Here is a 24,560-nt window from a genome sequence, read left to right on the forward strand (position 1 = left end):
CACACAGTCCCTCGACCTAACAGTTACGACTGTTCCTGCTGCCCTAAGGCTACAACAAAATGCCTCACCAAAGGCTTTGCTGTGTGTTGTCTTAAAACACCCTTGTGGTCAGAAAGGAGAGAGAGCAAGCGCGGAGAGGGTCTCCTGTGAAGGTCTGGGAGGGACTGTGGCTGGGGCAGGGGGAGGGGGACTGGACAGGGCGGGGAGGGGGGGGCAAGAACTCGGGCTGGCCCCCATGGAATGGGCTGGAATCCCATTTGTCAGGGTCCATCTCCCCATCTGCATGTCACCCCAAGCCTCTATCCCTGAAGCGGGGAGGGGAGGACCCCTGCCAAGATCACAGGGTCAGCAGAAAAATGACCAGCGGCTCAAAGAGGATGAACAGTCAGCAGCGGTGTGACATGGAGACTCCTTGAGGGCGCTGGGTAAGAACTCTCTGCTGGAGACCTGTCACAGCAGGGAAACTCAAAGCCAAGGGAGATGGAGTTCAGAGAGAAGTTCCCACTTTACCTCTGATCATCCGAAGTTAGCGACGCCAACTTTTCTCTTAACTCTTGCAGTTAAGCAGATAAAATTAAACCAGAAAAGAAATATTTAATCATGCCCAAAACACAAGAAGTTAAGAAGCGAAGGTCTGTTTTCCCTATAATGTGCACCTGAGCATCTCTTATCCGTTCAAGGAGAACTTCCTCCACCAGGTCAATTTCCTTGTTTCTGTAGCAATTCAGTTCAGCACCTGCTACATGCACGACTGGCACCAGGCTACTCAGCGAGCTCCACGCCCCCCGAGGAGACTGTTCTCTTGGAAGCTCGTGTGACGTCGGAGAATACTAAGAGCAGAGAGAATAAACAAACGCTCTCTACGTGCAGCAGTGTGAACAGCTCTCGCAATCGTAAGGTCAAGTCAAAGAAGCGGACACAGCAGTACCTTATGGTTCCGTACACATCAACCACAAACACAGCAAATATAATGGATCGTGTTAGAAGTCGGGAGGGTGGTTACTCTTGGGGGAGGAGTGGTGACCGGAAGGGCCACCAGGCGCTCCTGGGCTGCCAGCTACGCTCTGTTTCTTGCTGATTCATGAGTGGGGTGAGTTCAGTTTTCAGAAATGTCCTGGATTTGTCATTTGTGCACTTTTTTGTATGCATGTCATACCACACACACACACACACACACACACACAGAGGCAAGATTCACATGTCCAAGATTTTCTTACAGACTCACAAACTGTGCTAACTTCTTATGAATTTCAAACACACAGAAGCAGAAAAAATAGCTTACAAACCCTCTTGTACCTCTAATCCGGAGTCAACAGTTACTGACCCATGGCCCAGCCGTCCCACTGGCCACCACCGGCCATGACAATTTTGAGCCAAACTGGATACCATTTGAAGGCAGCACTGACAGGATTTCCTAACAGACGGGGTGAGCAGTACGTGGCAGGAAGGCAGCGGTCGCAGGACGCCGGGGCTTCTGTGCCCTGAGCAGAAGGCGGGACGCCCCCCGACGGAGAAAGGATACGGCTGTGGGTGGAACAGGCTTCGGGGGAAGAGGAGGGACTCACAGGAGACCAGACATCCAATGAGATGCTGCACAGAGTCCAGGAGAAGAGCCTGATCCCCAGGCCTGAGGCTGCTACCCCTGCAGAGGCCTGTGTGCAAAGCTGCGGCCTGCGCTGGCAACCGGAGCTTGGATCTGGGAGGGTTCCCAACATCCCCTGGATTGAGAAGGGTGGCTCCCTGTACCTGGGGTGTTTGAACAGACAATACGGTTTATGCTGAACACCTACTTCCCCGCAGGGAGTCTGAAATTTCAGGTACATGCCAGGCAGAGGGTGCTTACGTGACCAGCTCCAGATAAAACTCCAGGCCCTGCGTCTCTGAGGAGCTTCCCTGGTGGAGAGCACTGCACATGTGTTAGGACAGCTCACTGCTGGAGGAATCATGTATCTGACTCTACCGCGACAGGACTCCTGGAAGTTTGTGCATGGATTCCTTTGGACCTCATCCCATGCGCCTCTTCCCTCTGCTGACTTTGCTCTGTGTCCTTCCTTGGTTGTAAATCACAGCTGAGGGCGCAGTTATAGACAGAGCCCTGTGAGTCCTTCTAGGGAATCATTAAGCCTGAAGATGGTCTTGAAGACCTCCAATGCACACTTTTTTAATAAGTTTGCTAGGAATGGAAGGAGGGAAGTATCAACATTTTAAAATCAAATTTTGCATTTAGAGCCCCCAAATTTAAAAAAAAAAAAGCAGCTGGTGGGGAGGGAGGATGGGATTGTTAAAGTACAGTGTCCGTATTTTTCAAAACAGCAATTCAGGTTGTACAAAAATTGCTGGGTGTTTTCTTTAAATTCAACTATTTGTTTTCCTTAGAAAAATGCCTTCGATTCATGAAGTGACAGGGAAGCTGCATCTGCCTGGAGAGGAGGGCTCATCAACGATTACAAAGAGCTCCTTTTCACGGCAAGTTTTATTTTACCAAGAGATTAAGAACAGCTCCTTCTGGAGCAAAATTAATCTTTCTATTCCACTCTACATCTGAGAAGAGTCTGCATTAAAAAGACGAAGTGTTTAGTAATTGTTTAAATGAATGAATTAGTGCAACTTCATGAACAGCATTTCAAGGCACGAAAACAAAAGCCCGCAAACCATGGCTGACATATGCCCTTTCCAGTCCCAATGAACACAAACTGCATCTGACCAAAACCATGAGTACTTTTTCTTATTTCCAGTAAGAATGGATGGTAATATTTTTCTTTTCCGATTTAATTTTCTTTCTTCTTTGTAAACCACAAAGCAACAGAAAAAATACATACATATTAAAATAAGGGCTGTCTCTATTGTTATAAAAGGGTGTAGAGATAGACAGATAGATAGATATAGATAGATAGATAGATAGATAGATAGATAGATATAGATTTTTTTTTTGCCAACACTCAAAACACTTTGGAAATTCTCCTTTAAAATTGCCAGGACATTGTTCAGAAGCAGCAAACAGAAGCTGAGCGCCACCCATGTGATGGGCTCTGTCCAAAGCCTGGAAATGCTACGAGAATCCTAGAAGTTAGCTCCCCACAGCGTTTATAACCCAGTACAGAATTAACATAAGCATGCAACGATCATGGGGCTCTCCAGGTAGCCATTAAAACAGCCCTAGCAGACAGCTCACAGGGCCAGACAAAACTGGTCCCGAAGAACCAAACAGTGTGACTACGACTACGCCGGGGGACAAAGAAGCCACCTGAGGCAGGAGCCTGCAGAGAGGATGGACACAGAGGAGGAGGAGAGGTCTGACCTCTGGAGAGGTCAGAGAACAGCTGCTCAGGAGGGCAGGTGTGTGTGTTAAAACGTCTCTTCAGCAAAAGTGATGAGTTATATTGTTTTAGTATCTTTAATGAGAAGGGAACAAAGAAACCCTCATGCACCATGTAAAAATTATATGCTAGACACTTTACGTCTATTATATAATTTTAATTCTGACAAAAGCCTGTGAGGTAGGAATTATTATTCCATTTTACAGGTAGGGAAGCGGAAGCTTTATTAAATTGAACCTTAGGCCCTAGTCTACCAAAGGTGTTAACACTGTCTTACAGTAAAAGCCAGGACGTGACTGTTAAATAAACGCGGCCGGCTTTCGACGAGGCTCATGAACTATAGATTCACCCTGAAAATATTTACAGGCCTCGAACTTATGTTCACAGGAAAGAGGAGGAAAGTAAATAAATCATCTTTATTAGTTCAGTGACCATTCTAAACACAAAAGCCGGAAATGTACTCACTCTTTCTAACCACTGGTGATTTTAAGAGACTCCTTTATTTTCCTTCCTAGAGGAACGTAGTTCAAGTGCGAAGAGCAGGTTTTACTATTATTTATTTATGATTAATGTGTAACACCTACGGTTATTTTTAATACTTTTTATTACAAAAAATGAGAAGGCTATAAAACACGGTCATACCTCCAAGAGTTCTCTGTTGCAACAATACATGACTGTAATTTTCTTGGACGATGAAACCAATACTGTACAACTATGACGTGTTTCTCCAAGTGCCCACCAAAACCAGAACATCCTGTTCAATTCATCAAAGATTCGAGTACCTACAACTTACTGGGCATTGTGACTAGTTACCCGGTGCTAGTTAGACTCCAAGTACAGGACACAGAGCTGTGCTCCCCGAGTGAAGCAGGAGATGTCACCGTGCAATAAAAGAAGATCGGGGGGTGTTATTCTGCAGCAAGCTATGGAATTCTGGGCAGGTCAATCAATCACCTTCGTAACATCGTGTTGTCATCAGTACATAAAATGAAGGCTTTTCAGTGTGAAAAACATACAACATCTAATCTTAACCTGCCTCTACTTATTTACTTATGAACAAGAACAGGAGAATTTTCATATTTTGTAAGTTCCCAGTTACATTCTTTTTTTTTTTTTTTTTTTTTGCGGTACGCGGGCCTCTCACTGTTGTGGCCTCTCCCGTTGCAGAGCACAGGCTCCGGACGCGCAGGCTCAGCGGCCATGGCTCACGGGCCCAGCCGCTCCGCGGCATGCGGGATCCTCCCGGACCGGGGCACGAACCCGTGTCCCCTGCATCGGCAGGCGGACTCTCAACCACCGCGCCACCAGGGAAGCCCTACATTCTTAAATTAGAAGAAATCAATCCCAAATAGAAACACATTCTATCCTTGACAAAAGCAAAAAATCTAATCCTTTACAAAATCTGTCACATCCTCACCAGCAGAGTTATCTTCAAAACACATCCGCAGGTACCTATTTGCTGAGCAGTTTGACTTAACCCTAAGTTAACTTCACATTACTTTTAGAGAAAGAAGGATAGTGGAAGGGGAGTAAATTTGGGGGCAGGAAGGACTGGCAGTGTGGGATTAGCAGATGCAAACTAGTATAAACAGGCTGGATAAACAGCAGGGTCCTACTGTGGAGCACAGGGAACTATACTCAATATCCTGTGATAAACCATCATGGAAAAGAATGTGAAAAAGAATGTATATGTGTATAACTGAGTCACTCTGCTGTGCAGCAGAAATTAACACAACATTGTAAATCAATACGTCAAGAAAATTTAAACGTAAAATAAAAAAAACAGAAGAGGAGCAGGCTTTACAGTCAGTCTGTCCCTGTGGCCCAGGTCCCACCTTTGTTCTTCCATCTGTTGTAGATGCAGGGAAAGGACATCCATGAGTTCCAGCCGCGCCTGTACCATGCCCAGCGCAATGCCCAGCACAAGTCCTTAAGACTATCGTTCGCTGCATCCACTCTACACTCCATCACTGACGATGAATTCTAGTATCTAGCGAGCTCTTTAAAGAAGGAAGTATTGGAAATAGTACAAAAGGCACCCTAGCTCGTTTGTAAAAGGTCCATGCTTATTTGCTCTACACCAGGTGTCCTCAATGGGGTGACATCGCCCTCTAAGGGGATGAAAAGTGGTTCTAAGAGGTGTAGGAAAAAAACCTACCACTCTTATGTATAAAGATACACATACAGTACATGAGCAGATGTGTGCAGACTGTAAATTTTCATTGGGGTGATTAGGAAAAAACAAAATCTTAGAAGTCTTCTTAGGGAGGTGATTGTGAAAATAAGGGTGTAATTGGTGGGGACACAGTGGGACTACTGGTTCTCAAAATTACTGCCATATTTTTTAATTATAATAAATCAAAGCTTAATCAATTTCTAATGAACTTTAAGAACTTTTCTTCAAGGACTTGCGTTATACCAATATTACGATAATAATAAAGAGGTACCACTTGTGACCTTTATCTACAGGAAGGCTGAGGAAGACGATCCAAATTAGGAAGCTGAAATCTAATATCAAGATCGTTCGAATTAAGTTAGAAGTAACTGAAGGTAAGAAAATGCCAGATAAAATTTAGCATCCCACAAACCTGTGCATCATTTCTCTCCCAGCAGCTAAGAGAGAGAAGGTAGTTCGTTAAGGCAGCTAAGAAACAGAAAGTAAGGAAAGAGTATCTGGAAGAGGAGGCACACAACCTGCCGCTGGAGCTGACAGCTGACACTGATGCACTGACCGCGCCCCTGACGATGGGGTCAGCCCCATGGCCAGCCTGCCGGAGCCACAGGAGGCTGGGGGCCAGGAGCCAGGACCAAGCTGTCAGGCCTGCAGCATCTAACTGGCCTCTGAGGGCCAGAAGGAAGGGACAATAGGTCACAGTCCACAGAGACCTCTCCCTCCCTTCCTTCTGCTCTCACCTCTGTCCAGACAAGAGCAGCACGTTCAGTACATCGTGCCCCCTGCAGCTGAACAGTGGTAAAGCTGTTAGGCTCACAGGGCCTTGCCCTGTCACCGGGGTGAGCGGGTTTGCTCCTTCCTGCCTGAGCGTGGACGCCCCGCGAGCGAGCATCCGTCTCCTCCTCCGCGGACCCAGCTCAGACGGCACTCAAAGCCCATCAGAGCCCATCAGACGTGCCCTACATCGGGCCGCTTCTTCTGCGGCACCTGCCTCCCCAGGCTGACCACGGGCAGAGGCTAGGTTTTACGCAGCTCTCACTCTCCCATCACTAGCAGCGTTACGCCGGGAGTAGGGAGGGCACCCACCAAAACCTGCCGACCAGCGTCCTGCACCCCAGTGGGCATCAGGCCCAGCGTCTTCCCCTCCTCCAAGGAATACGCCTCAATCACCAACACTTCAGCTGTTAGGACTGAAAGACAGCTGCTCTGGCTGATCTGATGGGCAATACCCACCCACCCCTTAGGGTCCAGACCACATCAGCTCTATCAACAACCCTACTGAGAACCTGACATTGAAAATTGTTAATACTGTCAAAGGTTCTGTCAGTTGGGAATCAGAGATCTGAGTTCTAGTCCCTGAAATCCGACTAGCAATGTGCTCCTCGGCACGAAGGCTCAGTGTCTCTAAGCTGGAATCCTTCAACTTGCAGGTGTGAGGGGGCGGCTTCTCTCCTTATGGTCCATTAGAACAAGGGTTTTCAAACTTGAGGGTGCCTCCGAATCCCCTCGTGGGCTTTACTAAAACCCAGAACTTGGGGCCCCGATCCAGCATTTCTGATGCAGGAGTCTGGGATAGAGCCTGAGACACTGCGTTTCTAACAAATTCCCAGGCGTGCCTGCTGGGAGACCACACTTTGAGAATCTACCACTTTGACCCCATCCTTTGCCAGGAAGGCCTAGTGAAGGAAGAACCATGGGGCCAGTCCAGCCCGAAGACCGGACTGGGGGCGGTGATGGGCTGCAGCGAAACGTCAGCCCACAGAGCACCATTTCATGTCTGTCTGCCATGAAGCACTACATATTGTCTGCCTCTGTTCTCTCTGCATCACCCCAAGAGGATGAGCCCTCCTTTGCCCAAAGCAATTGTCAAACACAAATAGGGCACGGAGCTGCACGGCAGTATTTGGGTATACGGTGGCCCGTCATTCAGACGGTCAAGCCTAAGCTTTTTGAAGTTATATTTTGAAATATGTGCCTTTTTATAGAGTTTTGACTTGTGAAACATGTAAATGATTCACACATTCAAAAATTAAATCAGGAGAAAAAGGAAACCCTCTATAAATGACTTAAAATAGAAACTGAAGCTGGTAGCTACATAGCAAATTGATAAGCCATACAGAGGAATTCGTATTTCAAGTAACTTCTGAATATAGCACTCTGTAAATCCGTCACAGATATAGCCTAAGGACAGAAACAGCTTCAGAGAAAGCAAACTTCACTCCATGCCTATTGCTAAGTAGTACCATTGTTATTGTAATTCTGAAATGATTTTATGTTTATCAAAGGATAAAGCAGGGCTTCCCTGGTGGCGCAGTGGTTGAGAGTCCGCCTGCCAATGCAGGGGACACGGGTTCGTGCCCCGGAGCAACTGGGTCCATGAGCCATGGCCGCTGAGCCTGCGCGTCCGGAGCCTGTGCTCCGCAATGGGAGAGGCCACAACAGTAACAGGCCTGCGTGCCGCGCAAAAAAAAAAAAAAAAAAAAGGATAAAGCAAACATATATATTATTTTATTAGGAACCAAGATTTTTCAGGCTAGGAGAAAAGGGGAAGAAATCCAAAATACACAAGATTTTAAAAATTAAGGAAAAACTGATTCTGAAAAATATATTCCCAAGCTCTATCTACTAAAAGGGCCTAGAAGCAGAAAACCTCATCAGCGATGAGCACACTTAGCATCCAGATATTGGTTTCTAAATGCATTTCCCACTGAAAGGAACTAAGGCTCCTCAGAGGAAGGGATCCAGATTCTGGAAGATGAGCCTCAAATATCTACTTGTGCCAAAAACAAGGAAATACTCAAGAACTAATGGGGTCATATCAAAGGGCTACAGAAGGCAGTCCTGAAAGAGCTCCCATGGCCAGATCTGGCATGATTTCATTAAATAATACTAACGGCAGCTACAACTGATGGAAACACATTGAATAAATAAAACTGCCCATGTCTACAGCAGTATCTAGAATAAGAAAGAAGACAAGAAAGGGTGGGAGTGGGTAAGAAAGGAAACTCTTCTTTACAGACTGATGCAAGCTAACAAGCCTAGAAGACAGACTCTGAAAACCACCACCTTGCAGTCCTAACTATTCACACAGCATCACCTGCAGATCACTTCCCAGTGCAGAGCTGAGGGCACCCCTCGACGGTGGGGAACTCTGCAGTCGCCTCCTCCATCAAGAGGTCAAACTGGCTTCACTAACACTGGGACAAGCAGGATGGGCATATGCCCCCTGAGGTCACGCAACAGGAAGAGCCCAATGCCACCAATGAGGTGTTCTTGCCAAAAAATTCTTATTCTGTGTCTATTCAAGCCTCGACCTAATTTCCAGTTTACAGGAAATACAGGAGGAGGAACAAGTTAAAGCACAACGTGAGGAAACTATCAGACAAATCCAGAACGTGGGGTATTTTACCAAACAACTGGCTGAGCTCTTCCAAAAGTCTATTTCTCTTTAAAAAAAAAAAAAGAGTAGGAGGGACATGGAGGTGCAGAGGAACCGATCTAGAGCAAAAGTGACTTAAGAGATAAGCTAACCGTCGTGTGTGTGTGTGTATATATATATATATATATATATATGTGTGTGTACCTCATGTTCCCTACCCAGTTATCTGTCGATGGATATATATATATAATGGAATATTACTCAGCCATTAAAAAGAATGGACAATGCCATTTGCGGCAATGTGGAAGGACACAGAGACTGAATGAAGTAAGTCAGAGAAAAACAAATATCATGATATCACGCATAAATGGAATCTAAAAAAAACAGTAAAAATAAACTTATTTACAAAACAGAAACAGACTCACAGACACAGAAAACAAAATTATGGTTACCAAAGAGGATAATGGGGGTTGGGGTGGAGGACGATAAATTAGGTTTGGGGGGGTTGACATAAACACACTACTATATATAAAATGGGTAAACAAGGACCTACTGCAGAGCACAGGGAACTGCACTCAGTATCTTGGAATAACCTATAATGGAAAAGAACCTGAAAAGGAATATATATACGTATGTGTATGTATAACTGAATCACTTTGCTGTTCACTTAAAACTAACACAACACTGTAAATTAACTATGCTTCAATTTTTTAAAAAAGATCTTAAAAAAAAGAGAGAGAAGATAACCAAATGTAATGCATAGACCTCCACCAGACTATGACTGGGAAAAAATGGTTAGAAAACCTTTCTCGCCACAACTGAGGATACTGAAATTGACAGCATTAGGTGACAATCTGAAATCATTCATCCTCTCAGGTATTATGATTATGACTGTATTTTAAGAGAAGTGTGCTCAAGTATTTACAGGTGAAGCATCTTGGTATCACAACAATACGCATGTACCACACACACAAATGAAATCTTCAGTTGCTGAATCTAGCGAAGGGTAGAGAATGTTCGTTTTCTGAACAGTTCTGTAATTATGAACATTCTCATAAAAAAAAGTTGGGTGGGAATTATTAAAATGAAAACACAAAATTCAATTCTCAGAAACAAATCCTAAAGAGTTTCTGGACCTCGAGTTGAGAATTACTGATCTAGATAATTTTTTTTTTTTTTTACCTTCCAGAGTGTTAAACAGAAACAACGTGATACCCCAACTGCAAGAAACAAACTCAGTCCCTTATGCGTGATGGGAATAATACAAGTTTGACATTGAGACACAGGGGCTATCAAGAATTCAAACAACCAACTCAAGTATCCCGCAAAACGCATCACACCACGCACGCACATGCGCATGTCAAACTGGGGAAGTCTGAATGAGCTCTGTGGACTGTATCAGTGCCGACTCTCGTGGCTGCCTCGGTTCTAAGCCGTGCAGGCAGACATATCTGCTATAATCTAACAAACACTGGAGTCCTGGTCAGATCCTTAGCTGGCTTTGTTTTGTGCAGGACTTCAGTTGTGACACTGTATTATAGTTACACAAGATGTTACCCCTGGGGGAACTGGGTGCAGGGTACAAGGAGCTTCCCTGTGTACTTTCCTGCAAATTCTCGTGAACCTACAATTATCTGAAAAACAAAAACAACACATTATAGATCTCGTGTCCTGGTCTTGTCCAGTTTGAACACGTCCTTCAACCCTTCCCACCACCAATCAGATAAGTGACACGCTTTCTTTAAAAAGAACCCTTCAAAATCCTAAAGAAAATCGATTCTTAAAATAGTTCAAGCCCAAGAAGAAACGTAAAGACATTTGTCCATCTCGAGCAAATAAATGCCTCCTTTCCAGACCCCTCAGTTTCCCAGACAGCCCCTGGCACCTCACCCCAGGGTGAAACGTGAATTCTCGGTCTGCTTTGTTTTCCAGGGTCACATAATCAAGCGCGGCGGGTGGCGCGGACTCGGGGCAGCCGGCCTGGAGTGCGTTTATTCAGGGCTGCTGAGAGCTCACAGCGGGGGGCAGAGCAGCCGGGCCACCTCCCTCCCCACACCTGCTCTCCTCTGGCCTTCGGAACCTGAGGAATACCCAGTGGCCTGGTAACGGCCTCTCAATTTCACCTCAGGAATAGGCTCAACCAGCGGGACGAGTCTGTGGCTTCCTAAGGATACGCATCCACACCGTTTTGCTCCCGAGATGAAACTGAGTCGAGTCTGAAACCACGCAGGACCCCGCTCTCAGCCACAGAACCCTCTACAACAGCCCCTCCTGCTGGAGCTGCAACAAGAAACAGCAGCTGCGAATTCCCCCTCCTGCCAGCCTGCTTCCAGGTCCCACCCCGGCCAACGCCCTCAACTTTGCAAGAGCCAAGAGGCAGGCCCTTGATGCGGAGGGCGGGAGGCCTGCTCTCCAGGGGCCCAGCTGCACAAGCTCTCCACCCACAATCACGCTTGCTCGGGGAGCTGGTGTGCACCAGGCTACAGCACCAAGGTCACTCTAGAGAGGTCACTGCATGAAAACGGCACACGAGAAACAGCACTGAGAGGCCAACACAGTAAATGGTTGACTGGGTTTGTATTTTGTTCTGAAGACTCACCGTCTGGTTTTCATTTTACCTGAACACAGGGGTTCTGCGTAAGTATTTTTAAAGGAATCTTGAAAATGCACTTGTCCAACACTGCCCGATTTTTTCAGACAAGGAAACACCTCTTGTATGCAGCTCACCGAAAGTGTCTATTACACACACGGGTGCGTGTTTTACAGCCGTGCTCACAGAGAGATGATGGCGAGGAAACGCACCAGGGCACCAACACTGATGACTCTAAGTGGGGGAAGAGTGAGGATTTAACGTGCCTTTTTACTTTAAAGCAATGATCATACGTTGCACAGGACATCCACAGAGCTGACAAGCTCACTTCGATGCCCTTGGAGATGTCAGCAGCGTGTCAGCCAGGGCAGCATGGGCTGAAGCCAGGAAAGAACAGGGCTGGCAAATGCGTCACAGAATTCCCAAAGATGACGTTAAAAATGGTACCCCGAGTCTGGCAGTCACCGAGTCAGGAGGGTGCGGACAACTGTCAGACAACGCAGGCTCCAGCTGTACCACCGGCCACCTGCACGGAAGCGTGAACAGAGGCCCGGTGGGCAGGGCCCCGATCGGTCCACGCACAGGGCACTTCATCAATCACCGACTGTGGTATTTAAGTCACAGGAAGTCAGAATTGGTGGCTCCTTCACTGCTCTGTAATCTTAAAATTAGCGTTTCACTGGAAAGAGTCCAACAGGATCACTAGCACGCAACAGAATCGCCCAGGAGGTTACAAGAATCTTCTGGCCAGCCAAGCAATGGTACTTTTCCATTATTAGAAAATGACAGAGGAAAGAGAGCAGTCACGGCATAAAATGTCACATCTTCAAATATCTGTATAAGGTTCTAGCAGTTAGCTGCCCCGTGGTCCAGAGACAACATTTCTAATTCTTACTAATACAATATGCATGCCGGCGATGAGTGTGTTACTAGAGACCGAGGGGAGAAGAGGGCGGAGGAGCCGTCCCTCGAGACGCTCAACCGCACACCTGAGACCAGCTTAGCCGTTTTCGCCCTCCACGGACCCCAGGCTTAGGTGATCAGGGCTTGATGTAAAGGCATCCCAAATCCTCACGGTTTCTGGTTAACTCACTCTAGAATCTGTGATATATGATGTAAATCTTATTCATAATTAGGCAAGTTAGAAGCAATCGTGAGCGGATAAAGTTTCAGATGAAAATAATTTAAGTAAGATGGATTTGGCTCAGTATAACCCATGGCTGTTTTTTTTTAATTAAACGTGGACCCATGAGTACAGGTACACGCACACACGCGGGCTCACACACACTTACCTTTCATTAGAGCTAATTTCTCCTCCTTCCCATCTAAGGCTACGCAGTAAATCCTCATGTGACCATTTCAAGGACTATTTTTTGCTACTAAATTTTGCCAACAATCTGCTCAGCATTCTAGCAGATGTTTCTGTTTTCAAACCTCTGGGAACTTGGCTGTATCTGTTTTCCTTCCCCACGTTAAAAATAAAAGAAATGGCCCAAATGTGGCCCTAATACCCCAGAGAAGCTTTTCCCACCCACCAACCTCGACCTCCCTACTCAGGTGACCTCTGTGATCCCTTCTCAAATCTTTTCTTTGCCATTAGAGAAGATGTTTCCAATTATGGTCCATTATATTGTCAAGGATGACATCACTCAGATGTGCTTTTTTTTTTTTTAAAGAAAATGCTACTGATTCTTAGTTACTTGGGACCCATCTGCAACAACCCCAGCCAGCTCAGCTGCTGGCCCTTCTGAACCCATGGTGTCACATGAATGCAATTTGCTTAAGATCGATTCTCCAAACACAACAATTCCTTTTAAATGGTGGGCTGGAGAGACAGGGGGGTCCTTGTTTTTTATCTAACGATTGCTTTAAAAACACTTGTGACCCAAGCTTACCTCAGTAACGTCCATAACTTTGATGGCTGCCAGCTGACCTGTTTTAACATGTCGACCCTGAAAAACAGAAAAAAGAAAGAGAATGGGCACGGCTGTTCTGCAGTCATTAGTACAGAATGGCTGACGTTTCAGCAAGTCACCTCTTCTGTACTTTTTCCCCAAAACTGATGATGAAAGACTCCTAGCTCTCCAATAGAGCAGGATGGTTCTGTTGGTTTGTAGGACTCGTGAACCCCACTTAATAAACCAAACCGTCAGTAGAACAAAGGAGTTTTGATAAAGAATCAAGTCCCTCTTTCTTCCCCGGGCTTCATTTACGTATCATTACTCCTCAATCTGAACAACTTAAATAATGTTTTCTTCCATACATCAGGATGACCAGCCTTCCCTTCTCAACATTCCACATGAAGGAAACGACCAAAAAAGTCTGGATATCATTTATTGTCAAAAATGGGTAACAGTCATTTTCCGCTCGTATACCCCCAATACCCATTACTTGATTTTACAAGTTATACTGAGAGTCTTCTTCGAAGCTTTCCCGTGATCCCAATGCAGGGAGGCTGGAGCATAATTACTCGGAATAAAGGGGGTACACAAAGAGATGGGGGCACAGAGAGAGCGCGGTCTTACAGCTGTGTCGTAATTCCCAGCCTAGAACCTAAACGTTTGTTATCCATTTATATCACGAGCATTTCAAACAAGCCTGATGCAGCTCTCCTGTCCCCTCCCCCAGACCAGGAGGGAGGGACTTAATCCCTACCCATCTTGCAACGCTCTGCTGGGCATCTCTAAGGAGAGCAACAAAGAGCTACCCTGACATCGTGGGCACCGGCTCCTCAAGGGCTTTGTGGAGTACGCTCCTGCTGCCGCAAACGTGGAACAGCAGGCACGTCCCCACAGTCTCCGAGAGCCGGCCTCGCTTGTGGCCTCGTGATGGAAAGAGCTGTGAACTTTAGAACCTGAAACCTGAGGAAAGCTCTCCACTTATTCTGGAAAGCTTGGGCAGGGACTCAAATTACAACTTGGACAAAACAGTTCCATGAAAATGACACTGAATTACAACTCTCTCTCAACTCTCTGTGGTCACAGCGGGATGGGGTCCAGCGCCGGCCCAGGAGCTCACCAAGCAGGGTTGGGCGACAGCCTAGACAGGGGAAAGCAGGACAAATAAAGCCCACAGGCCTGGAACCTCGTTCCAGCATCACCCACCTGCAGAGCCCCCGTCCACGGGCTCAGAAGGGTGGCCCTGTCCCGTCATCCACAGTCAGACATCTGAAGACGCTCTGCCTCCGCAGCAGGCGGTGCGGGGTCCCACGAGCCCCGCCTCCTGCCTGGTCACCGGCCCCAATGCCAGTCCCCAAATGCCCTTCCAGCCACCCAGCCTCCCCAGGCCCACTGGCCCTCGTGCCCACATCACACTCCCCTGCATCCCCAGAGCCCAGGGCACAGCCTGCACCGCGGCTCTGTTCACAGCTGGGTGACTCACAATCCTGAAAAGAACGTCACCGTCTGCTGGTCCCCACTCGGCACATGACGTGGCCCGAGGAACAGCCCCACCGTGGAGACGGCAGGGGGGGACCCAACCCTGTGTCAGGAAATAGCCATCTGCTCACGGCACCCGGGCCCACATGTCCGACTCGAACGGCCACGGTTTACTTACTCCCTGTCCGTCTAACAGCCAGCGTCCGTGGATGTGTCCACCTCTGACTCGCTCGTTTCAAGTTTCCACCCGTGGGTTCCAGGCTCTGGAAGCTCACCGTCCTGAGCGCGGTACCCACAGCTGTGCTCACACGGACACACGGAGCCGATGACCCTCTGCAGCTGCAGGACAGAGCTCCCGGCCCGGCTCGGGCACCACGCTGTGCCCACCCGGCATCTCCTCCACTCGGGGACCTTCGTCCCCTGTCAGTGGGGTGACCGCCCTGTCCGCATCACAGGGGTGTCAGTAAGAACAACCGAGGGGCAAAGGACAGCACGTGGCACAGGGTCAAGTGCAGCCCTGGTGACAAAATAAGGGAAACCTTGTTTCCCTCCATCGATGACAGGAGGTGGATTTATTAGCACAGACGGGCAACGCAGTCCTGAAGCCAAGGTATAGCTTCCGAGAATCCAAGAACAAAGAGGAGAACTTAAGAGAACAAAGTAACCCTTCAGGCCTTTCCACGTAAGGGACACGAAGACCAGCTCCTTCACCCCTGGTCAGCCCTCACATCTGAAAACAAATGCCCGTCACTCTTCCTGCAGTGGGGTCATGTCCCAATTACCGCAGCAGACTTCTCGCGGACGGAACCAAGCGATGAGAGGGAACGTCCAGAGGGTTGTCCAGCTTCCCCGCTTTTCAAGAGGGCAGGTGGTGAGACAGAAGTATGTCGGTGAGATGAGGAGGAAGGAGGGCCTTCTGAGCATCTGATCCTCAGGAAAACCCACAGGCCGATAGGAAAACCTCCCCAGATGTTTCTAAATTAGAGGCGTCTTCCTTTCCTCCCTCAACGCCTGAACTCAAAGCCACCGTGCATCCTTCAGCCTGAGCAGTGTGACGATGGTGTGATAGCTGAGGGTCGTGGGTTCAAACATGTTCACGTAGAATGAGACTCCCTCGCTGAGGGAGGATGGAATTAGGACCTAACAACAAATCATTATTTCTGTGTTGAAGGACAGCCCACGCAAAGGCAGTAGCCTTCACTAACACACACCAGGTCTTTCAGAATTAGGTCCATTTGAGTTTAAATTTAAATCAGGAAACTAAGAATTCTGCTTCCCTCCCAAGAATCAAGACAACATGCTGGAAGAAACAAATCTGGGACTAGGCAGCCTTGGGCTCTCATTCCTCTGCTACCTCAACGGCTGTAATTTCCTTGGAAAAGCTGCTTATAACTTCTACAAGCTTCCTGTGGGATCCAGTGTGCTAAGGGACCTAAAGCCCCTTCTAGAATAAGGCAGGCTATAAATAAAGTGCACGGCGTCTCCACCCAGACATCACCCCTGGCACCCAGGGAGCACCCAGGGGACGGCCTTCCTCTCCCCACAACCAGAGAGCCACGCTGAGTCCCTGACCCTGCTCCCTAGTTCCACCTGCAACCATCTCAAACCCAGCCAATGTCGGCCCATTTCTATTTTCAAAAGGCTGGCCAATACAGTGGGGTGCTAAAGTAATGTACGTCTCTAATTGTTTTTTTTTTTTTTAAAGAAGAAGAAAAAAAGAAAACCTCCAAATGTGAGACTAACAGAAGTCATAACCTATGTGCTGAGTTGGGCCATCTTTGTGTCAAGGAACCAAAAGGGCCGACAAAATAGCCTGAGGAGGACATCTCCAGCCATATGTGTGATCCTGTGCAAAGGGACAAACTGCGCGGCACCTGATTCCTTTCTGGTCTTTAAATGAGGAAAACGCGTGTTTCTCTTTCTAAAAGGAAAACTCAAACTACCCTCAGCAGGCGTCCAAGCGGAGGAAAATGCCCTAACTGTCAGCTCTCCTGCATGTTTCTGAGTCGAAACTGCCACCTTGCATTTGCAAATACGTATTACATTTATGACACAAGTTCCAAGAAGGAAAAGAAAGGAAAACACACACCACCACATGGTTTTAAGATGCGGACACTGTGGCAGCCTGTCTGTCTGCCTCTATTGAAGTCTGTCTGTAAGCCACAGAGAGGAGCCAACAGCAGAAGGAACAGCATTCAAGGGAAGCTTTTAAATCCCAAGAGAAAAAGATGGTGAGGTTCCTATCTTCCTAATTTTCCACTATCGCCAAGTACTAGGAAGCTACCTCACGCTGCATAATCTTTACCTAGAACCCCAATAACTCCATTAAAATGCATTTGATGAATAAGTATGCTCGCTGGGATGGTGCTCGTGATTGTTTGAAATGACTGAACACAACTTCTATGTTTACTTTTTCACGCAGAAGCAAGAAGTCTAAAATGTAATGTACCCTTTCTGTACTCTTGCGTTATTTCAGTGATATTTATGTTACTTCCTTTAGGCACCCAGAGCCCTCCTATCCCTGACCCAGAGAAACAAGAAAGGAACTAGTAAACCTTTTTTATCTTAAATCTTCCAATTAGCAAAACAAAGCATTTAGGCTCTTTATCTCTACGACTGAAATTGTGAACTCCTTAAAAAAATTTTTCTTCCAGAAAACAACTGAGAAGGGAGAAACCTTTTGCAAAGAGTTCAGTGGTACATTCTTATTGCCCCTAAAACTTAAAATATGCCTAATATTGGTCCTGAAAGAAAAACTATTTTTGATATTTTGTAGTGCATCAAAGTCTAGGTTAGGGAAACTGAAATTCAGACCCAGCACTTCTCCATTACCATGGTGTCTAATTGGTTTGCAAATATTAATTTCATTTTCTTCTGGTCAGGGATCATGACTCATCTTTTCTTACTACAGTTCTTGGAACTTCCTTTGCTCCACAAATATTTATTGAATAACTGTTACGTTGCAAGCACTTTGCTGGACCAAAAAAAAAAAAGTATGCTCACTGGGAGGCAAATATTCCGGGGTCTCGTCCACAAGAGGAAACGCAGGCAGGAAAGTCAAAGAAGGGGATCTCTCGAGTCTGTGACACTATGAGCGGTAGGGAAACACACCTTAGGGATGACAGGTATTTTCTTGCCTCCACAAGCCTGAACTTGTGTGTGCGCACTCACAGCCTGAACTCCAGCAAGGACACCTGGAGACAGGCCGTGAGGACAGGACACGGGGCACCAAGATGTCCCCACTCTTGCGACATTTAGTGAACAAAGAGCTTTGCGGGCGTTATCCTTTACTCCTCACACAACCCAGCATGGGTACCGTTATCTCCATTTTACAGATGGAGAGGATTAAGTTAACCAGCTCAGGACTCACACGCAGACCTGTTCCCTACACCAGGCTGTGGACCTTCAGAGAGAAAGGACCGCAAGTGTCCTACTGAACCAACTTCCAGAGCGGGCTGCCAAGACTAGTGTTCTGCAGCTTAAATACCTTAAGTGATTATAACCAAACATGGCAATGCAGTAGCCAATAATAAAAACTGATTTTCAATCCCTGGCCTTTCTCTCTCATGAGAAACCAGCAAAAGCCAATGAAAGAACATCCGGAAGGGAATTCTCTAGGGAATCTGAAGGTATGTGAGCACAGCATTGGAGATCACAATGCTTTTGCTTCCTGCTGAGTTTAATCTGAAAGAAAACTTTTCAGATTAGCTGCCTGAAGTTGGCTTTCTATTTGCTTAAGAGCAAAGCCCATCAACGCCAACCTCAGTAAGCAGAGGGCGGGCTGCACTTAACCGGTGAAGGGAGAGCCCCCCCCCACCCCGCCCCTGCCTTCAGGGAGCTGGTGGCCGAAGGTTGCAAAACAGTCCACGAGAAGGAGCGTTACATGGTGACAGAAAAACACTACTCTGTAGCAGGAACACTCAGGAAACAGGACAGGGTGAAGCCAACGGCTCTGGGTGACACGAGGTGCCTTTAAAGGTGTCGTCAGAAAGACACCACTGTGAGGGCCGCAGGGGGTCTGCAAGGACTGCCCGGTAGCCCCAGAGATTGCAGGGGGCAGGAGGTGGACCCCTTGAGATCTGAACTGGAAAGCATCCTCACCAAATCCCAGAAAGGGACACGTGTGCAGGCGTCGCCAGGCCAAGGGAAGGGGGGAACCCAATGATTCAGACCCAAACGTGAGACTTCTGTAAGTGGAGTGCAGGAATCCATGACTCTTTAATCCCATCTCTAGTGATTCTTATGCATTCTGAATTTCGAAAATCGCTTCTCCACGCTTGTATGAGAAAGCCCAAATTCAAGTTCTCGTATCGCTTCTGGACTACATAGGATTTGTTACCGTGAAGAGATGCACTCATTGTCTTAGCTGGGGTTTCGGTGTGCAAAGGTCAGACTCGTAACAAACATGTTCTAACAAATGTCAATTATGTGTGTCACAAAAACATGTAACTATGTTCTGAAATGTCCGAAAGCTACAGGCAAGCCCAGTTCGTCAAAATGGTTGATTTTACAGATGAGAAAGTAAACCCAGGGAGCAAGAAGGAGACCATTTAGTGGCTCAGCCAAACCTGGGCTGTCGATTCTCTCCCCAGACGTCTCGCTCACCTCACTGACAGTTTAACTTAAAAATTCCAGCGGGGAAGGGAGATGACAGAGCACAGAGGATTTTCAGGGCAGTGAAAATGCTTCATACAATACCATAACGATGGATGTACGTCATCATATATTGTCCAAACTCACAGAATGTACAGCACCGAGAGTGACCCTAATGTAAAGCGAATGATTACGACGTGTCAATGCAGGTTCATCAGTTTTAACCCCTGTACCATGGGGGGAGGGGTGCTAACAATGGGGGAGGGTTATGCAAATGTGGGAACAGGGCTGTATAGGAAATCTCTGTACCTTCCTCTCAATTTTGCTGTGAACCTAAAACTGCTCTTTACAAATTCTTTAAAAAATGTTCTAATTCCAATTATAATTCCCCCTTATATGTCCTTGTTTTAAAGGGCACACATGAAACCGACCTGACCACGTGAGGGACAGCACGAGCTCAGCACCAGGAGGTGCACTGACCACTTTCTAAGGGTCCACGTCCATCCACCCCAACGGCAAAGACCAGCTTATCTGGTCCTGCACCGTAAATCCCAAGACCACAGACCCCACTCCTGAGTGTTCTTTTCCAGGAAACGTCCGCAAAAAAATCCAAAATGTAACCAGAGGAAGAGGGTGTGTTACCCAGACAGCACCCCAAGAGCCATGTAATTAACGCGGGAGAGAGACGGCTTAGAGCACTTCGGGAAGGAACTCGGTCTCCTAACCACCTCCTGACGCCAGAGTAGGAAGAAGGGCGACAGGATACCAGTGACACACTTTCTGATCACACTCCTCCTCCGAAGCCCAGACCCAGCGCGAGGCGGGCACTTTATCCTTGGAACTACCAGTTACTATTATAATCAAGATCTGTTCATCTGCCTCTCCCTCCGTTCCGCGTTCAGGGCTGTGGATGAGCAGGGAGAGAGAGAAAGCGCAGGAATATGTGAGTGTTATGAGATCAAGACTCGTGATTTAGTCAGAGAACCGCGCTTCTATTCCCTGAAGTGTTTAAAACCAAGATCTCCGTGTAGAATTCTGCCTTCCTTAGGTTGGAGCTGCCTCACCCTACACCAACACTCCCTTTAAAGAAATTTATGCCTCAGTAGCAGAGAATGTGCAGACTTTTAACTTCTACGAAGAATGAAACAGCCAAAACCAATAGCCGGGTTAAGACCCCCACTACCCCGCGCCCACCCCCAGTGAACAAGTCTTTTTCGTTGCACAGCTGAGTTAGTAGGTAGTGAAAGTGAAATAATTTATGCAATACATCTTTTTTTTTCTTTAAGAGACCAATCTGGATGGAAATCTTTCTAAAGCCTGAAATCTTGAGGACGTTAAAGATGCTTTTCTTAATGGCTCAGGGAAAACATTATGAACATCAATTACCATCCTGTCCTTGCAATTAAGTGACAGCCACAGGGAATATTACGTCAGGCAGCAACATTCTGACTCCAACAAAGAAAGCGCCCAGTCATCTGGGCTCCGCATGCCTGTTCTGTCATTTTCGGTTGTGTTCTAGAACAGATATGGGGGGGGGGGGGTAGGCTGACCAGACAGCAAGCTAAGTTCCAGTTAGGTGAGCGAACACTGCAGCAAACACCCCCTCCTGTTGCAGAGTGGAGACAACCTGGATGGGCGCGTGAATGAAAGGGCCTGAGGAAGAGGCACTACCGTGAGCGCTCAGGATGATTCCCTCAAAGTTGTGTGTGTGTGTGTGTGTGCGTGCGTGCGTGCGTGCGCGCGCGCGCCTGGGCAGTGGGTGGGCAGCTGCTTTATAAAAACACCTGGTGCAGCTGCATGAAAAGAGACAGTGCCCCTTCCAAGGAGGGAGCAGCCCTGCGGTGCAGCACAGGTGCGAGCCAGTGTCTGGGCTACGGCGTCAAGTGTGAGGAATTACGTTGTAAGAGGGAGACCAGCAAATTAAAAAGCACCAATAGTAAAGGACCCACAAACACAAGGAAGGACGAAAACTTAGCATATCCATTCTCACACTGATAGTAAAAGAAAAGGCATTGGCAAGTCTTCATATCAAAGCATCGAAAACAATGGAGATCTTGGATTCTGCAAGCATCTATTGCTAACATTTATTGCACATCTGCAATTGCCTTTTCCTCTACTCACCAGAAAAACCCAACTGACCTCAGATTGAGCAATTTTAGTTTACAATAACAAAAGAAGGTTTAACAGCACGAAAACACCTCCAAACCCTCTACCAGAGGTAAACCTGTGTGTGGAGCTATTCTACCTTAGGCACTAAGAGATAAGGCACCACATTCCACAGCTGAGCAGTCATATCTGGCAACGCTAGACCTGAAACCAACAATGTGAGGAGGACAAGATAAATTCGAACACTGTCCTGAAGGTGATGTGATTCAGCACTGGATAAAGGAAAGCGGACCAAGGGACACACACACAGACACACACACACACACACACACACACACACACACACACACACACGACCCGCGAAACACACACTACCTACTCACGGGCTCTCACAGCAAGAGCTGCACATAAAATACATTCTTTTCATATTTGCTGACTATCTGAACCTACTAAAAATAATGAGTTCACCTTTTTCTTTTCTATGTTATCAATATTTTTATGATTAAAACTTCTGTTCATACTTTTCAAGGAGAAAAATAAGAAACTATTTTTTTTCATTAGTTCCTTTATATCACATATTAAGATGTGTAAATACTGCATAATGGTGCCCAAAGCAGACACTGGAGTCAGGAGTCCAGGAGGGAAGTACCACGCACTCCAGCGCACACCAAGGGTGACTTCACGCCAGTTCCTCAACCTTTTCTGGACACCGCCGTCTTCCTCTGTAAAACGAGGGTAAAAACAACTTTCTGCAGTAGGGCCTGTTAACTATAAAAAATGAACACCTGGTAGCAGGCCTGGTCCTGGTGGACAGCAGCGTGACTGGAGTGGAGGGACTGCAGTGGGACCACAGAAGGGACCAGCATCACCTGTCACAGCATCTGAGAGACCAGCTTTAAAAGCAGGAGGGTCCCCTAAAGAAACACAGGTCGCTAGATGTTTCCCTCCAATGTGAGCTACCTTCCAGGGGGAACAGATAAACCTAGTTACACAGACTCTACCACAAAATACTAAGTGTTTATTTGTTCAGACTTCAAACAAAATATATAACCAGAATTTTTCTCTTGAGACCCATACAAATTAATAGCACTTGATATATATGTATATCAAGTATGTATACACATATAAAATTAGATATTGATATATTTTCTTACTCACTTCAAGTCACATACCACGTCCCATTACTTTAATTATTGCAAAAGTAACGATCCATGTTTATCTATAATGTAATTCTCAGTCTGAACTCCTCTCTCTTCAGCCTCCCCTCAGCCACAGGCAGGGTGACCACAGTCCCCTATTTCTAACTAGGGAATCCTGTCTTTACTGTTTTATATAGTTTTAATTCTTGAATTGCTCAAATGAGGAGGTAAGAATCAGGGAAAGGAGCTGGGCCGCATGTCTGACCAGCTGGGGAAGCACGTGTTACACTGAAACATAACCAACGGGGGCTGAACGGGCCCCAACCAGGGTGAGGCCAGAGCAGACACAGTGCCAGGGTTCCAGGAGGAAGCATACACAAGACGGTGAACTTTTAATGAGAAGTCTGCTCGTCACAGCGGCTGACCATTTACCCAGAACAAAAGACGAGGCACAGAATTCTGGGTGCCACCTTCCTCCTCTTCCCAGGGCTACGCCCCTCCCACTTCAAGAAGCTTTCCTACATTTCTCCCCGTGACTTCACAATACACTCAATGTTTAGAATTATCCCCACAGAGTAACTTCAATATTGAAATATCACTTTAAGCATCACTAAGGCACTCAAACTGAACTCTTCTCACTGGCTGAGAGTAAAAGGTTAAAGGTTTCGGACACAAGTCGGAAGGCAAGAGGTTAAGTGATGCGAGGGGTCCTGTTCCCTTCTGGGCTCCCGACCCACCCACGGCCCTTCCTAGTCATCACCAACCCAACCTGCAATTAAGGTTTTCAAATTGTGCCTTACTTCTTCTCAGCCCTTCAAGAAGCTGACTCTAAAATAACACTGCCCTTGAATCTGGATATATTTCCAGTATTTATATAAAGTCCGACTATATGCAGCTCTGTGTCTCACTGAACAATTTCTAAATACAAGAATAACCTGGTTTCTGAACCTGAACCACTTCCGCTGCTGTGTCTTCGGCACTGGCACAGTTAGAAGGCATAATTCTTCCCTGGCATGTGGTCTCTAAGGGCAGTGTTTGTTTTCCTTCTGGTTTTCAAAGTCTGTATACAACTTAATTTGCTTGTGCTAAACATTCATGATATTTCATACATATTCATAACTCCACTCTTCTTCCTAAAAAGAGATAAAAGGTTTGTTCTACACACAACTCCTAATTTGCCTGCGCTGAATATGCATTAGATACTTCATTCATTATTCCTAATTCCCCTGTTCCTCCTTTAAAAAGAGGTAAAAGAGAAAACGCACCTTTATAAAGTTTCGCTTTGAGGTTCCACTTGACAGGATCCCTCACCAGAAATGATGCACCCACGCCGTCAACTCAAGCGCCACTCTTTCCTCCCTGGGATACAGAGCTCTGCCCGTGGTTCAGCCCAAGCCCACCTTCCCTTTCATCAACCCCTTGATGAGACCCCCGTGAAAGGGCCTGCTGCTCCAGAGCTGGTTCTCTCTTCAACCTACAGCCACAAGCATCCAAAATTAACCTACAGAACTGAAAGGGAACGCTGAACTGAAACCCTTCAACCCACAAATCCACCAAGTTTTGCTTTAAACCCATGACCTTAAAAGTAAAAAGAAATTTTGATCACCTGAGTCAACTGCTCGCTCAGGCACTAAACAGATTTATGACCTTGAATGAGTCCCTTAACTTCCCAGAAGCATGGCCATCTCACCATGAAATGTCGATGGCTCTGAGCTGCTCCCCAGGCCGACACTATGGTTCACCAAGCACTGGGTTACACACCAGAGACACACCATGAACCAAGCAGGTGAGGTCTGTGCCCTCATTCTAAGAGGGGACACAAGCCATACAAAAGTGAATCCACTGATGGCAGCCCCCTTGGACCAAAAAAAAAAGGGCTCTAGGGG

The 24,560-nt window shown here is 46.8% G+C and overlaps 1 protein-coding gene across 50 annotated transcripts in view; it reads right to left on the reverse strand.

The window, feature by feature from the left end:
• Positions 1 to 24,560, reverse strand: part of MAP4K4 (mitogen-activated protein kinase kinase kinase kinase 4) — a 173,308-nt gene that overhangs the window by 78,970 nt on the left and 69,778 nt on the right. For all 50 annotated transcript variants that reach the window (XM_060309675.1, XM_060309696.1, XM_060309674.1 and 47 more), the window contains one exon: positions 13,355 to 13,411. In XM_060309675.1, coding sequence (XP_060165658.1) covers positions 13,355 to 13,411 — 57 coding nt within the window. The remainder of the gene's footprint in view (positions 1 to 13,354; positions 13,412 to 24,560) is intronic.

Source organism: Globicephala melas, chromosome 12 (genome assembly GCF_963455315.2).
Source record: "Globicephala melas chromosome 12, mGloMel1.2, whole genome shotgun sequence".
Taxonomy (NCBI): domain Eukaryota; kingdom Metazoa; phylum Chordata; class Mammalia; order Artiodactyla; family Delphinidae; genus Globicephala; species Globicephala melas.